Here is a 16,467-nt window from a genome sequence, read left to right on the forward strand (position 1 = left end):
CACTCATTTCATCTCATCTGGATTGAGTCTTAGTTAATTAGTTTGGGTTTAGAAAATCCAATGACTCATTTGTATTAGATGAAAGAGGAAGGTAGATCTGGGTGTGATTTGTTTACTGGTGATACCTGGTCCTTCTTATCTTCTTTATCTGGCCTGACATTTTGTACTGATACTGAGAGGCATGGGGGATAATATAAAATGCTAGGAACCCATATCACTGTCATGGGGCAGTTGAGTCTTTTCCTAGCACTTTCTTCTGGAATTGGCTGAGTAGAAATGGATCAGCTGTCTCCCTGCATCCTCCTTTCAGAACCAGAAAGATAACTAGTTCAATGACCTGAAAAGCTACAAAGAAGTCCATGAGGCTGTATTTCTTCTGTCCCTTTCCTGAAATGCATCATTCCAGAGAAGCCAACTCCATATCTGATTCAAAAGAGGGCCTGAAGTCAGAGTGAAATGAATCTAGAAAATCAGTGTCACCGATTGATGGGACTCCTTTTCCAAGAAATGAAAGTCAGCTACAAGCCTACACTTCCCCCCTCCCCCCACAACATCATTTTGGGGCAGTGTCTTCCAGAGCAGTCTGACCACAGCCTCCTGGAAAGAGAATTTAGACTGTATTGGACTGAGCTGAGCATCTCTTCCTTATCCACTGTAGTCAGGAGGACTAAAGGTGTAGCTAAACAGGCATCTTGGCCACAGCCACTAAGTGTGAAGACTAAATTGTCATGGATACGAATGGTGGGAAGTTGGGGAAGGGAAGCAGTTGAAGATGAAGTGGCTGATATTCCCATGCTGTAGCATTTTGTTGCAAGCACCACATGTACAGTATTAGGTTATTTGTCCATTCTCTCCCCCCCCCCCCAGTATTTTCATGTTCAGTGGAGACAAAGGGGGACATTCTGATTAACTCCCATTTAATTATTTCCCTATCTTTCTCATTAAAGATGGAATCCAATTACACATTTTCATGAAATGAAGGTTTTCTAAAATATGTCTGTCTTCTGTGTAGAATTCTATAAGCTTATTCAAGTCCCCATTCCCCGTGCGTGATTCGCTGAAAAGTTTCGCAAAATCTGCTCCTGAATGATACGCTGCAGAGTTGATAGCTCCATTCGGGATCTCGTGTCCATAAGAAGATCTGTGAGATGCTGTGGAGTATCTGCAATATGTGCTTATTTTACTCTCCATATTGTGTGAATCAGCTCTTCTCTTCAAAGATAGCAGATTTTTCCCCGTGGCAAATTTGATTTGGGAAACTGGTTTGAGATCAGTAGAACAGATATACACATTGCTAGTAATTTTGCCCCTTTAATTACATTCTCCATCTAATCAGTCTGCTTGAACATTTTATTTTTTTTAAAAAAAATGCATAAGAACAGAAATGTAGATTTGTATTCTCTCAGTTTAGTTTCTGGGAATGGCTGCTTCTGGCCAAGAGAACAGAAATCTGTTTGGAGAAAGGCCCCAACCCTGATTTGGAAAGTGTTGAATATTTTATATCTTACATTAAGTGTCAGGGGCATAATATATAAATGTAATCAACATTTACACTTCTATGCTGATTGGAGCTGTATAATGAGGAAGTTTATATTCTTTCATTTTTTGAAATGGCATTGCTTACAGCTTCCCTTTCTTTTTTAATTTAATGCAGAGTCTCATGGCTGCTTTTTTTTCACTTCCATGGAAATCAAAATCCATTTCCCAATTTTGCACATCAGGCCAGGGTGTCGATTGGAGTTGCCGTGCAGCCCCCCCCCCCCCAAGAAATTGCCACCTACAATACTTCTTAAGGATGAAAGAGAAGGAAGAAATAATTCCGCTTCAGACGATGACCCAATTACAAGATGTGGATAAACTGGAGGCCAGCTTCCTGATTAGTTCAAGGACTTAAATACGGGCAATGGTTCTGAAGAACGTTGCTTTCTAAAGGGTTTTGTCCTGGCTGCAGGAGTTGCTAAGTCCCCGAGAAGGTTGGAATTGCTTTTCCTGCTCAGCACACTGTTTTTGTAAGCTAATGAGGGCAAAGCGTGAGCCATGGGCAATGATGCTGCGCTATTAGCTGTGACAGAGAGCTTGATCATAATTATCTTAACGAGGATAGGGTTAATTACAGTGGAAACGTAAAGTTCTTTCTGCTGGAATCAGGCAGAGCTGAATGCGTTGTGATGTTTTGTCATTTTGATGTGACTTTGGAAATAGCACGGGAAATCTCTTGGCAACGTTTGCTCCCCTCCGGGGGTGGGAGGGAGGCCTGCAATGAGGTAAGCGAGATGGTACCTGTGGGTGAGATAATGGGCAGCTTTCGTGTCATTAGAGCAGGGAGAGATCAACCTGCAAGGCACGTGAGTGACGCTTATTAGCCTTCTAAGCAACAAGGGAGGACTCCTACCTGACGCTGCCCCTTAAGCCTGGGTGGCATTCGGGGCATTGAGCTGGTGCCTCGCTGCTTTTAATTCACTGAGACAGACAGACAGGTCTCTGCTCTAAACCAAGACAGCGCATAGGCTTTCCTTGCTGCTCTTTGACTTTTTCGGGGTGTTAATAACAGAAATATTCCATGCACAGGAACAGCTGATTTCTAATGTCCAGTCAAGCCGTGATGCTAATCCCGTCTCCTTCAAAAGCATTTCTCAGCCAAAGCATTTACACCGCTTTATAGACACAGCTAGTTTCACAGCCTCTGGGGTGAACACTTGTCCCTGGACTGATCTCTGTTCAGGAGATGGGAAGCTGGGGCAGAGATAAAAGCAGATGAAACCCCAGGGTTCAAAGGATCAGACACCGGCTAGCTCTGAAGAAGGATTTTGGAAACTGTTTCCCTTGCTCTTGTTTAAAACTTACTACTAGTTGCCCTCTCTCTCTTCTTTTCCACGTTGTTGTACGCCATCCTCTGTCCAGCCATTTTGTAGGTTTTGTTTACTCTTCTGGCCAGTTGCTGATCATTGGCAGATTCTCTTAAGGGTATTATATTTGCATATTTGTATATGAGATTTCAGTAATGATGTCTGTTTTGAAGCTGAACCCAAATGAAGGTCTTTTTATATCCCATATGGCTCTGTAGTACTAAGTGGGTGGTAGCTTTTTCTGAACTTCATTTGGAAAATGTGAAAATAATAATTATGACAAGTACTACTACTACTACTACTACTACTACTACTACTACTACTTTTATTATATAATCTGAACATTGAATATAGCCGCCCAGAGTTCCCCATTGGGGGGAGATGGGCGGACAATAAATCGAATGTATAAATAAATATATATATATATATAAATATAACCTACCACTGACATTTTATAGAGAAAGGCCAGGCATTACTACATACTGTAGGCTTATTATAACCTAAAAGTAACCAATGGGACTGAATGTTCTTCTTCTAGATGACTTACAGAAAAGTTCAGAATACTTTAGAGCATGTAGCTGGAGCCAGCCCTGCCACTGGGTGTTGATATGGCCATCTCAGACACTTTATGAGTCATGAAAGAGCATCATCTTGTTAGTTTTTCAATGTATTGCTTTGTTATATTTTTACTTCAAAAAGGTCTTCTAAGACTGTCTGCCTTGAGGGGCAAGGTAACTTGGCTGGCTTTGGACACTATATACCTAGGTGGGAAATGCCTCTTCTCAAACAATAAAAGAAAGGAAACAGCAGTGTGGACATCACTGGCTTCTCACAATAATTCTGGAATGAATTCTTTCTCTTCTGCAACTCTCAGCATCCAGATTCTTCAGGGTGACTAACATTGTGAAGGAAGATTCTTCTTATCTATAGGGAGCTTAAGTAGTGTTTGATTTTAGGACATGGAAAAAGGAATCCTGGAGAAGAACTAGTTGGGTAAGGACAAGGTGAGCAGGGTTTAGTTCCTATGGACCTTCCACGTTGACAGATGGTGTACTATGAACTGAGTCCAAATTTCACCTCTCAGGAATTCACCAGATAACCTTGGACAACCGATAGATTTTGATATCTAGTATATCCTTTGAAATACAAGCAGTGGGGAAGAGGGATATTGGTTTACCTTTTTTGAGGATATTATAAGGATTGTTATTATAAGAGCCAGTTTGTGTAGTGGTTGAGGCATCAGGCTAGAAACTGGGAGACCGTGAGTCTAATCCTGCCTGAGGCACAAAGCTAGCTGGGTGATCCTGAGCCAGTCACTCTCTCTTAGACCTAGGAAGCGGGCAAGGGCAACCCGCTTCCAAAACCTTACCAAAAACACTGCAGAGACTTGTCCAGGCAGTCGCCAGGAGTCAAGACTGGCTCGAAGGCACCAAAAAAAAAAAAAAAGATACTTGGGGAAACAAATGAATTTCTGCAAAGGCACACATGGGGATCAGTTAATGGAGACAAGGCATTTACTGCAACTTGCTTTCTGAGAGGGAAATTCATTTCACTGAGAGGTATGTACTTTTATCACCTTAAAAAAGGGCCTTTTTTAAAAAAAATAATCCTTGTGATCCATTCACATATATTAGGGCGTGCAATCTTAGATATGGCCACCAGAATCCTCAAACTGTACTTTGTAATGGGACAGTAAAAAAGGGTGCCAATCAGGTTAATTGTACTCAATTAATTAAATGTAATGTTAAATTATAACTCAAATTTAATTGAAAATTTAATTTAATTTAATTATAAACCTGGTGATGCATTTTTAAGTGTACAGCTCCCTTGATTTGCAACTCAAAGGTCTTGGAATTCTTTTAAAAAGTTGTGCTTTCATGAAATACATATTGTCTCTGTGTGTATACCCACAATGTGTATATGTGTGCATGTATGTGTTTTTATGCTTTTTGGTGTGCTAATTCAGTTGTGTCCTTAATAATTACTAAGCTTTAGGAGATGTTTGGTTTTCCCCCTATCTTCTTGCAGTCAGCATAATTCATCTCGCTTAGAGAAATACATTTCATTGTAAGTTTCATTGTACCCTGTCTCCTGGGACTAATAGCCTCCTTGGCCTCTCATACTTCTCCTAGACCATAAAAGATGCCTTCATGGAGAAACTTCTGTTTGGGTTTCTTTTCACTGTTGCACCACTCACGCCCATAAGCCCTTCTGTTGTTCAACCTCTTTCATCCAGATCTTCATTTACTTCCATTTCACTTTAAGGCCCATTGGTGGCTTGTTCTGTCAAAATGGCACATGAGATTTCAGGTGGGAGGTGTCACCGTAGTTGAGGACCCCTCTTGTATACTCCTAATAGAGAATGTCTTCCATAGCCCTTGATGAAGGATGCTGAAGAGAGGGAATAATGTCATTGGACAATGAATAAATAGTGCACTCCTCCATCTTCCTTATTCATCACATTCTATAAAACAGTGAGACGGAGATAAAGTGGTGATCCTTCTTCCTGGTAGGCATATGAGCTCGGCTGTCAAGTCAAGCCCTCTCAGCAGATCTAGGTGTTGGGTAGGTGAACAAGCTGCAAATGTGTGTTGATGTGTATGCTTCATATAACATGCTGAATCTTATTTGATTGATGCAGAGCTTCTCCCACACAGCCTGTATGAACTTGCAAAGCTATGAAATTACAAGTTAATGCTGAAATAATCATCCTTGCAAAGTGTTAAAGCCAGGCTTCTGCACTGCCACGGTTGTACCAAGACTGGTTCGTTTATTTACTAGTCTTGCTTGTTTACAACCCTGTGAGTTGTGTTGCCATAGTTGAAAAATATTTTGCCTGCTTCTTTAAATGTGGGTTGTGTGTGTATATGTTTGTGTGTGTGTGTGTGTAATTATTTGTTATGCTGGTGTCCTGTGGTGTGAAATTATTCTGCCTTTCTCTCCAACACTGACTCTTTTGTGCTTTAAAAAGCAAACTGAAAAGACTGGAGCTGGGTGGCGGGGGGTGGTTAAGAAAATGAAAATCCCCAAAGCAGAAGGAAGATCTTCTTGTTTTCCCTACCATTTTATATATAGAATAGCTGCTGAGAACAATTCCTGAAGTTGAATTTATTATTGTTAGTGGGTATGATATTTCATGGCAGAAATGATGGATGACAACTTAAATTTGTGTCCAGGGAATGAAGGTGAACTGTGACAGAGTTATTTGTCTTGGGAATGAAGGTTGGGGTCAGGCGGGGCTGGGGTGCCTGAAGGCACAAGACATTGACAAATTCATCCTGCAGGGCTCATATCTGAACCTTTTTGTTTTGGATCTTGGCTATTCACTAAGCGACCTCCATCTTTCATTCTGCCAGCAAGTGAAAGATGTGTTGCTGCATTGGCACTCCCCTTCCCACTAATTCTTGTCATTCAGTCCTCCTGACAGGGCTAAACCCAAACTCTTCCCGCTCCTTTCAAAGGGAAGGTTAAAATATTTATTTCAGCTCATCATGGCCTCTTTGATTTACTGGAGTATCATTTTTCCTGTCGCCTTTGTTGCAGGTCACTGGAAGGACTGCAGACATTTAGCAGCTTGGAAGAGCTCATCTTGGACAACAATCTTCTCCAAAATGACCTTCGGTTACCCAACTTACCACACCTTCATACTCTGATGCTCAACAAGAACCAAATATCCTTCCAAAGACAGAGGGAGGGAGAGACTGTGCCAAATGTCCACCGGTCCTTGTGTGCCAGCCAAATGAAAAGATGTAAAATATAGTTTAGATGCAGGCAAAACATTGCCCCCCTCTCTCCTCATTAACCAGAATGCTTCGCGGGAATTTATCGTGGCTCTTTCATAACTTGCTCTCTTTTCCTGTTTCCTCTATTTAAAAAAACAACAAGAACTTTTTTTTTTTTTTTTGGTGTGAGACTGAAGTTTATGGCTTTGGAGGAATCTTTGTTAAGAAATTCAGAGTGGAAATAGCAGCCAGTTTCACTTGGGAAGAAAGAATCCAGCTGGTTTTGGATTCTGTAGAAGGCTGACCTCTAGTGGAAGACAGGTTGCAATGAAACAAGGCAAAGCATAGTTTTGTGTGTCCTGAATCCCTCTTCTTGATTTCCTCAGCAGGACTAGGCTGATCACTTGGCTAGAGATGCTCCAGAACAGCATCTCAGACAGCTGGGCATTATTTGGTGATTAGCAGAGACAGCCCGCATGGGGCTCCTCGGTCCTTATGGGCTGTGTTTTGCGCATTCAAAATGTTTGGCCTTTTGAGCTGTTCCCCTGTCCCTGGATATGTGCATGTATTCCCTTTCTTGGAAAGCGTTGGATGCACAAGAAGCGTAGGAGTTTTATTCTGAGTATAGCATAGGACATATCTGAAACCATCAGTTCAACTTCTTGAGATTTTATCAGGACTACAAAGCTCTATCCAGGAAACTCTGAGGCTTCAGAGGGTGAGAGAAAGAAGAGCATGGCTGTTACGAGCTCTCATGCATCAAATGTTATGCTCCAGTCCAGTTCAGACTACCATGCTGAAAAGGTCTGACCATATAAAAACCTTTTAAATAAATTCCTGATAACCTATCAAGCTGTTGGTGGTGAATCCTGACTGACAAATCCTAAAACTATGAACAAATCAAATTGTCAATTTGGTGTTAATAAAACCAATATTTGTGTGCTCTAATACTGGTTACATACTGATTTACCACTGAACTATAATGCTAACTGTGATCCTAAGCCATCATTTTTTTAAAGCCAGAGCAGGTTTAAATCGGTTGAATATCTATCATTCTAACCACATTTCTACAAGGTATTATTATTTTTGGCCAAACCAACTTTTGGAAAGGGAATTTCCCGGTTATGCTTTATACCTGCGTTCTTAGCACACTGGGCATATTGAGACTGTGTCTCAGACCTTTTCAGAAAATAGCTATCAGAGAAGCTGTGGCTGGTTGGAAGACACCCATTTGCAAAGGCAGACTGATGAAGTTGTCCAGTGACAACTCCTCCACCTCAGCTTCACGCCGATGCCAGTTTACATGTAAAACAAGATCAGGAATGATAGACAGTACAAGATGGTTACTCCAAATCCAACATCAGGAATCAATCACTGACGGGCAGCTGAAACAGAACAGTTTTGATGGCTCCATGGAATGCCTGTAAGGATGTTGGGGCATCTCTAGGGTTAGAGGGCACCTAAAAAGGGAGCTGCTGCAGAGAAGGCTTTCCTTCAGAGCTGGGTCCCTTTTGATTTCTTGTGGGAACTTGTCCCGAAAGAGTAATCTGCCTTAGAGAATTCATGGATCAGGCAAATTCCATTTTGAGGAAATAGTCCCTACGGTAGTTAAAATATCAGAATTATGTAAAGTAAAATAAATCTAATAAGATTTGTAGACTGATAGGTGCCAAGGGAAATGGTAGAGATATCAGGCACCTGGGATTCTACCCAGGCTACTTTAAGTCAAATTGACTCAAACAGGTAGGTCTGTTCCACACTGAAGCATGACACCATTTCTGCTGGCACATTGCTTACAATGTGGTTTGCATCAAATGCTTAAAGGACCCAACTCAGAGTGGCCTGGGGTAATAGAATCAAAGAGATGGAAGGGATCAGTGCAGATGGAGTTAAAAAAAAAAAAAACAGTTTACCTATGCAAATATATATGATGATAGGGTATTCTGTGGATTGATTACTTTTTGAAAGTTGAGATATGCTGCTCCCAAGTCACATTTTGAGCCCATTCCTCTCACCCCTTAGGGATGACTGGAAATGCTAGGAACTGAGGCTGTTCCTAGCTTCCTCTGCTGGTCATATTAAGCAGGAATTTAAGAAAGAATTAAGCAGACTGAAAGGAATTCCATATAGAAGTGCTAATGTTCCTCAAGGCCTATCTGACTGCAAACCTCTATCTTAGTTTTCAGAAGAAATTTTTGAACTGACATATCCAGAAACTTTGTGAGAAAAGGTAGTCCAGCCCTGAAGTGTTAGCATCTTCCTAACAAGGTAACAAGTTCAGAGTAATATGAATAATTTTACAGCAATCAGCAATCACTGTTTGTCTGTAGCATGAAATCTTTTGTAGATTAGGTTCAAAAGCACGCAGGTAACCAGGAACCTCCCTGAATTTTCTTTTCATTGTTTGGACCTTAGTTTATCAGACCATTGTTGGTTTTTTTCTTTCTTTGCACTATATTTGTTTCGCTCTGGCGATTCATGCCAATTTCCAGGGATGTAATCTTTTTCTTCTTTCCTTAAGTCATTCTGTTGCCTTTCTCACCCTGACAGATCTATTGGTTTTAAGAATATTTCATTCCCTGATAAAGCATCCATAGTGTATAATATTCAGTGCTATCTGTAGTGTGGCCTTAGCCATTGGTTCCTTTTGGGGCTGTTTTTGGTTCCTAAAGGAAGACACAGTCTGCCTGTGAAACATTTTCCTCAGTAATCAAGCTTCAATAATCAAAGGCCACAAGGAATTGCTGCGTAAGAGGCAAAATCCCTGTGAAAGAAGGACTTTTCCCCCACCTGTTTCAGACTCTGGGCAAATGTGTACTTGAGGCAGTAAGAACAAAGCAAATATGACTGTTGGCTGAGCTACATAAAATGGTTGGAACTCAGTGGATCTCTAGCAATGACGTGGGGAACAGTCTCCCCAGTATAGCCTTGGAAAAGCTGTTTTGCCTTTTTGTGAGCAACTGAGTTAGGGATTATTTGTTCTTCTGCCCTGTAACCAGGACTTTAGATAACAGCATCTATACAACACTTCTTTTTAAGATCACTGTGAGCCAGTCTTAAGTGAAACCTTTTATGTTCTGTCTATTCAAGAACAGGATGTTAATTCCTCTTGCTCTGCTCTTCTCTTCTCCACCATGGCTCCTGAATGAGTCACCATTTTCATCAGTAACTGGTCTTCTCACTTAAGACAGCCCTTCTCCTGCTTCTCAGCAACTCTTTCTTCACAGGCGTAGGAAAAATGGGTCTGGAGTTTTATTTGTTGTGTACTTGAAAATGAAAATTTGCAATGAAGCCATAAACAAGGGACATAAAATGGATCAGTTTAAACAGGAAGCTCATGAAAAGCTTCTTGACTGATGATGATGATGATGATGATGATGATGATGATGATGATGATTCAGGAGGCCAAGAAATGATAGAAGGGTACTAAATCTTTACCACAGGAGTCTGCACAAAAAAATACCACTTTTGCTATGTGCTTTTTTATCTGTAGGGAAAAGATTTTTCGCCCTATCAAAGGAAAAACAAGTTGGGAAAAAGTTTTTCATAGGTGAGAGAACTACTTTAATCCTATTGCTTCTTTGATCATATTTGGAACTCCTTCTAATTAAAGTGAAAAGGAATAATTTGACTTGAGCTCTGTGTCAAGTACACTTTTGCCCAGGGTCTGAAAAAGAGGAGAGGAAACAACCTTCTTTCATCAGGATCTTGTATTGGATAGTTCTCTGCATTTTCTTGTTTGCCTCCAGCAAATAAGATGTAAATTGGAATGCATATAGTAAAAGGAAGGCCTCGAAGGGCAAAATGTCTGTTTCTGCTCTGGGGCAATGCCACAGCCCTTAGTTATTGAGGTGAAAAAGTGGGGAATATTCCATCTGCAAGAGATAACAAAGATAACAGGAACACATACATCAAAGTCAAAGACAAGCAACCAAACTGACCTGAATTTGTTAAGATAGCCACATAATAATTGTGGTAATAAACTCCAGAAACAAATGGATGAAACCACGGATGGTTGATTGAAACCAGCAATTTTGTGCCAAAAGTCCTTAATCTTAGGACTTAAGCTACCTTCATTGTAGATAAATTAATATCTAAATTATGATTTGGCAGGGAGCACTTGGGGATTTGAGATCAGTCTGTATACTTTGTTTGCCTTGCTGGCTAACATGACATCATTGCTAAACAATGAGTTACGACATCCTTAGTTCCAGTCCCACAAAGTCTCTAGGTTGACGTAGGCAAGCAATAGTCTAAGCACATAGCAGGCTACCTTCTCTTAAGTCAGAGTTTTTGTCTATAGTGTTTATTCAGATTCTTTTTGGTCAAAGAACACTTTTCTTTGACCAATCATCACGCACCCTCTGCCTTAGACCATGATCTTCAGCTGTATATTTATTTATTTGTATCTCCCTAATCAACAAGGACTCCTGGCACTTAACATTAATCAAAGCCATAAAAATGAAGTACCTTCCAAGCCCAATGAATAATAAACACAGACACAGTAATATTGTAACACTCCATGGTGCTAACCCATCACCCTCCAAACATTTTGGGAAGAGCTCAGTTTTCACCAGCTTCCAGAAAGGTAGCCAGGTGGATGCTGGTCTGGCTCCAAGGAAGAGGCTGTTCCATAAAACAGAGGTCACAATCAAGAAACCCCATTTTGTAGGCCCCTGCCCCCTCATCTCTTAGAAGTAGATAACCACTAATAATATCTAGCAGGAGCCCACCAAAGCTGTCAGTTCTACTTGGAGAAGACAGTCTTGCAGATAACTAGCAGGTGAGCCATAGAGAGCTTTTAGGTTAAAACCAGCATTTTGAATGGCACGCAGATTTAATGACAACCATTGCAGAGCTTGAAACATAGGTGTTACAAAACAACAGGGATTCTCATGTGCCAGTGAGTGGGCAACTCCTTTTTTAACCAGCTCAGTTTCTGGGAGATCCATGAGTTCACAATTCTTATATCATATGACTATTTAAGGATTATACCAATTTATGGTATCATCAACTTTATTCTTGATCAAATGATTTAAGTGGATTAATTTATTCTTATAATGCCAAACAGTCTTTGAGATGATAATTTGCCATTTTAATTATCATATATTTCCCTACTTTTTGCCTGAGTCCCGTATGTAAAGCAGAGCACCTAGAAAGCTAAAGTGGAAGGTCCAAAGGACTAGATAGCGCTGGCATCTTTTTAAATCCTACGTCAATAGGTTGCATAGCATATAATGAGAAAGTTCTGGAAAAAGAATCATCAAAATATTGTGTCAGTCTTTTACCATGAGGGTGAGGAAGTGACAACCGGTGCCCTTTCTCCCATTAATTTTGGGATTTTTTTTAATTCTTACTTTTAATGACTTTGTGGGTCAGTTCTGTTCCTATTAGTAAGACTGAGAGAAGTAGAAAAAACAACATGGGGATAAATTGTTTCACATGCTATTTATTGTTATTAATTGCTTGTGGTGGTGGTAGTATCCTGGAAATGATCCTGTATTTTTTGAAGAAGAAAGGGAGGTGAAAAGCCTCCAAACAAGCAAAACTGTTATTGTTGCCATAATAGGCAGATCACATTCTTTGACATTACCAAAATAAATCAGAAAGAAAAAAAAATATATAAGCAAAGTATTGCTATCATTTTTCAAATCTCTTTACAGGCCTTCTACTTTGCTTTTTCCTCCCAGTTAAAAACTTCTTTTGGCCCAGCAGAACTTCTTTTTGGTTTGTTTTATTCGTAACTCTTTTCCAAAATATGCTCATCTGGTTTTTAGCCCTGAGCTCTTGCTGTAGGACTTTCCCATGGCACTTTGTGTAAGAGCATTACAGGAGGGGAACGATGCAAAGAGAGGGGTCACTAAAAAACATCCCAAGACTTACCACTCTTTTTCTCTTAACATTCCAAAACATCATTTATTTATTACACATTTTGATGCTGATACACATGAGATACATCAGTGCAACAACTTGCAACAGCACAGGCTGCCAGAGGAACTATAACAATTGATGCTTTTTTATACTAGCATACCTCAAGCCAGAAAATTAGCTAAGAAATTGGTACTTGCTACACTAAAAGCAAGAGAAGCAAACAAAAACAAAACAAAGAAACAAAAACACCACCCACCTTCCTAGATCATTTCTTGCCCAAAAATCCAGTTGTTGAACAGCATCATGTTGGTTCTGAGAAAGATTTGATACATGCCAGCTAAGCATCAAAGAAAGGATGTCAATTCTTCTTTCTACAATGCAGTATTAGTCATTGAATCCAAGTTTGAGATAATTCTTTCAGGTATAAGACTAAAGATGCAATCCTATTGTCTCTATAGCTACATCTTGAAGCCACAGGCTATTTCATTTCCCCCAAAACTCCACCACCAAAGTTGGAGGAAAAGGATTCCTCTCCTGCTTCTTCAATGGTCCTCTAACCTAGGGGACAGGCTGGGAAGAGCTGAGGTCTTCTAGGCCATTGTATAATCCTACTTATCTGAAGGTGTCAAAATGTTTATTCACTTAGACTCCCTCTCTGTATTTGTAGGACCCCATGAAATTCTGATAATCCCAGTGGCAAAAATATGCAAAAATGCAGAAAATTCAGAAGGGAACACATACTTTTTCATAGAGCTTTAGATATAGTGGATGCATTAAATGACTTTCAAATCTCATGTATCTAAGTTAGCATGTATCACTTTGCTTTCATTTCCATAAAAGATTTTATTATTTCCTTCTCTTTAAGGTTGGGTGTTTGTTATAAATTGCAGTGGTTTAATAACAACTTCTTTGGTCAAGCATTTTTGCTAACAAAACGTTCTGCTACCACCAATAGCATATTTCCCAATATACACCAATGGTATATTGGGGCGGAAGTCATTTGACTCCATTTCAAAACTCATTTTTCCAACCTGTTGTAATATATTTAGTGATGAATGTACTGTGAAAGTAACTGCTCGTTGCCATGTTGGAAAAGTTTCATGGCTTCAGCAGTTGCTAACCATTTTCCCATACAACATCCATCATTTTGTCAAAGTTTTTAATGTTTTGCAGACAGTCACCTAGGAATGAAAAAGAAGTGAAGAAAAGAACAAGGAAGAAATAAAACCCAGGATCTTTCATTTTATGCCAAAGAAAGATAGAGAGAAAAAGAGAATTTCTCCTGCAGATAATTAGTGTTACAGTTCTTTAAATAGTATTGTATATATGTACTCTGTGTGTGTATGTATGGTGTTTTTTTTTAATCTGTTCAATCATGTCCAATTCTTGGAGACTGCCTGGACAAGTCCCTGCAGTTTTCTTGGCAAGATTTCAGAAGGGGTTTGCCCTGTCCTTCTTCTTCCTAGGGCTGCAGAGAGAGGGACTGGCCCAAGGTCACCCAGCTGGCTTTGTGCTTCAGGCAGGACTAGAACTCACGGTCTCCCAGTTTCTAGCCTGGTGCCTTAACCACTACACCAAACTGGGTCTCGTATGTATGTATGTATGTATGTATGTATGTATGTATGTATGTATGTATGTGTATATATGGTGCGATGTTACAGAAAGACATGCTGGTGGGCAGGGGTGGGAGAGGCACAATCTTGATTAAAAGTTTCCCTTTTGTTAATGTCATTGAATCCTTAATCCATGCCCTTGGACACATAACAGAGCTGGAGGGCTTGCTGGATCACTTGGCTGAAGTAGCACCTTCCCTGGAGTTCCTTAGTTTACTGGGAAATTCAGCATGTCCGAATGAGCTGGTCTGCAAAGACAAGGATGAGGGAGACTACCAGAGATACAGGTTAGTATCCCAGACTGCAACTGTGGTTAACAATGGCTGCTGAGATGAAATAGTTAGAAAGTAATTTAGGGGAACTAATGGTCTATTGAATGTTACCAGCTAAGACATAGGACTCTTCTAGATGAGAGTACAAATCGATCAGTGGAGCAAGACGCTCCCCAATTCCAAAGATGCTTCACTAGATCTTAAAGTAGGATCTGGCTTCCTCCTCCTTTTGTCATGCATGAGGCAAACCAATAAACCCCATTTGCCCAAAGCTAAGGAAGCAGAAAGAAGCCGAGATGTGGTGCATTGCCCCAGTGATAGCAGGGACTGAGTCCACTTCTGTTAGGACCTCCTTGAATCTTTCTCACTGTCTGGTATAAAAGTATCCAGTCCAGGGATTATGACACATTGGAGCTATTAAGAACAATTATATATGACACAGAGATAGGTGACCCATGGAGTACAACCTGATAGCAAGTTCTCCTGCGCAGGTTTTGTAACGTTCACTCTGTTGTATGAGCTGTTCACCTCCATTCCGTGCCTATATGTACAGTCAGCTTTTCTCTGAGCCAAGATTTTGCAAATTCTATCATCCTCATAATAGATCCCTACCAAGGCAGCCATTCATTGCAGAATGCTGACTCAGTGAAATTCTCATTGAATCAGCAGCACCACCCCCAAACCCTCAGCAGTCTCATGCATTTCCATAAATTACCACACAGGGACCACCAAGCATCACCAATTGCACTTTTAAGTTCCAGCCCTTTCTTTAAAAATAGTTACATCAAATTGACAGAAAAATAGATGCATGTACAACAATATTAAAGGTATGATTTAATATTAGCATTCAGGGAAACAGGAAGAAGAAAAAGCCTCTAGAATATACCATAAACAAAAGAGCTCCAAAAATTTGGAATGAATTGTTCAGAAGTCCTCTTCCCATTTGTAATCGTTAAGCCAACATAGCTATGTTTTTCTATATCCCTGTCTGATATAATTGGCTGCCAGTGTCGAAGAAACATCAGAACAGTGGAAAGACAGGAATTATTACTGCATTTTCAAAGAAACCCATACATGCTGTGCATGATTTGTACTTCTTCCGTTGTCTTAAGGTGATACCGTCTATGTATATGAGGGGTATGTGGGCTCTTTTAGACATAATAGCAATATCAGGACAAACAGCATGGAATTTTATGCCTACTGATTTTGCATACCAGCCTTCATTATGCATGTGGGTGAGGCTGTATTGTACTTTCTGTTTTTCCACCACATTTTCAGCTTTTATAGTATGGGTCAGGGCTAAGCCCATTTTGTTGCCTGAAACATTAAATTATTCTTTAGTGAAGAGCCCAGTCTCCAATTCTCAGGGTGTTACTGAATTTTGGCAGGATGGCTTCAGTGTGTCTTTAGGGCCACCAAAAACTGAGAGCTATAAGAAGGACTTGAATTGTTCACAACTGCAGTATTAAAGTATCCTCAAGAAACCACTGTTGGACCCAATGGCAGTGGACAATTGTTGTCCTGTTTTCAACTTTCTCTTTTTGGAGAAGGTTGTTCAGAAGGTGTTAGGCTACTGGAGGAACAGATTATCTGGACTCCTTTCAATATGGTGTCAGACTTGGGCATAGTACTGAGATGGCATTGACTGTGCTTGTGGGTGGGACCAAGATGGAGGTGGTGCATCCTTCCTGACTCTCTTTGGTCTCCCAGTGACCTTCTATATCATCAGTCATAGTATCCTTCTGGACCAGCTCAGGTAGTTAGGAATGGAGGCATGGTGCTGTAGAGGTTCTCTTTCACCTGGGGTCGGTTCCTGTCAATGTTTGTGGGGTGGAGAAAGAGGTCTAGACATAAGCCCCTCCTCTGAAATTTCCATAGGGTTCTTCCCTCTCCTCCTTCCTACTTAACATCTCAACCTCTGGCTGACCAGATAATGCCATCAATGTTCTTTCTCAGTGCTTGGGGGTTGTGGGGGCCTGGATTTATTTATTTTTTTAATTGCTACTTTTAATTTGTTGTTCACCCGTAGAGCTGTGTGCCAAGGGGCAGTCATATAAGTTGAATGAATGGATGGAGAGACAGATGACATTCTTTAATTACATTTGGCTTAAATATTTAGCCGGAGACTTGCCTGACTATCAGA

The 16,467-nt window shown here is 40.4% G+C and overlaps 1 protein-coding gene across 1 annotated transcript in view; it reads left to right on the plus strand.

Moving 5' to 3' along the window:
* LRMDA (leucine rich melanocyte differentiation associated) overlaps positions 1-16,467 on the plus strand; it is an 821,041-nt gene that overhangs the window by 443,078 nt on the left and 361,496 nt on the right. Inside the window, exons 3-4 of the mRNA XM_088128961.1 lie at positions 6,390-6,516; positions 14,200-14,339. Coding sequence (XP_087985087.1) covers positions 6,390-6,516; positions 14,200-14,339 — 267 coding nt within the window. The remainder of the gene's footprint in view (positions 1-6,389; positions 6,517-14,199; positions 14,340-16,467) is intronic.

This window comes from Python bivittatus, unplaced genomic scaffold (assembly GCF_059951505.1).
Source record: "Python bivittatus isolate LINGU-HERP-01145 unplaced genomic scaffold, Pbiv_v1 ctg000050_np1212, whole genome shotgun sequence".
Taxonomy (NCBI): domain Eukaryota; kingdom Metazoa; phylum Chordata; class Lepidosauria; order Squamata; family Pythonidae; genus Python; species Python bivittatus.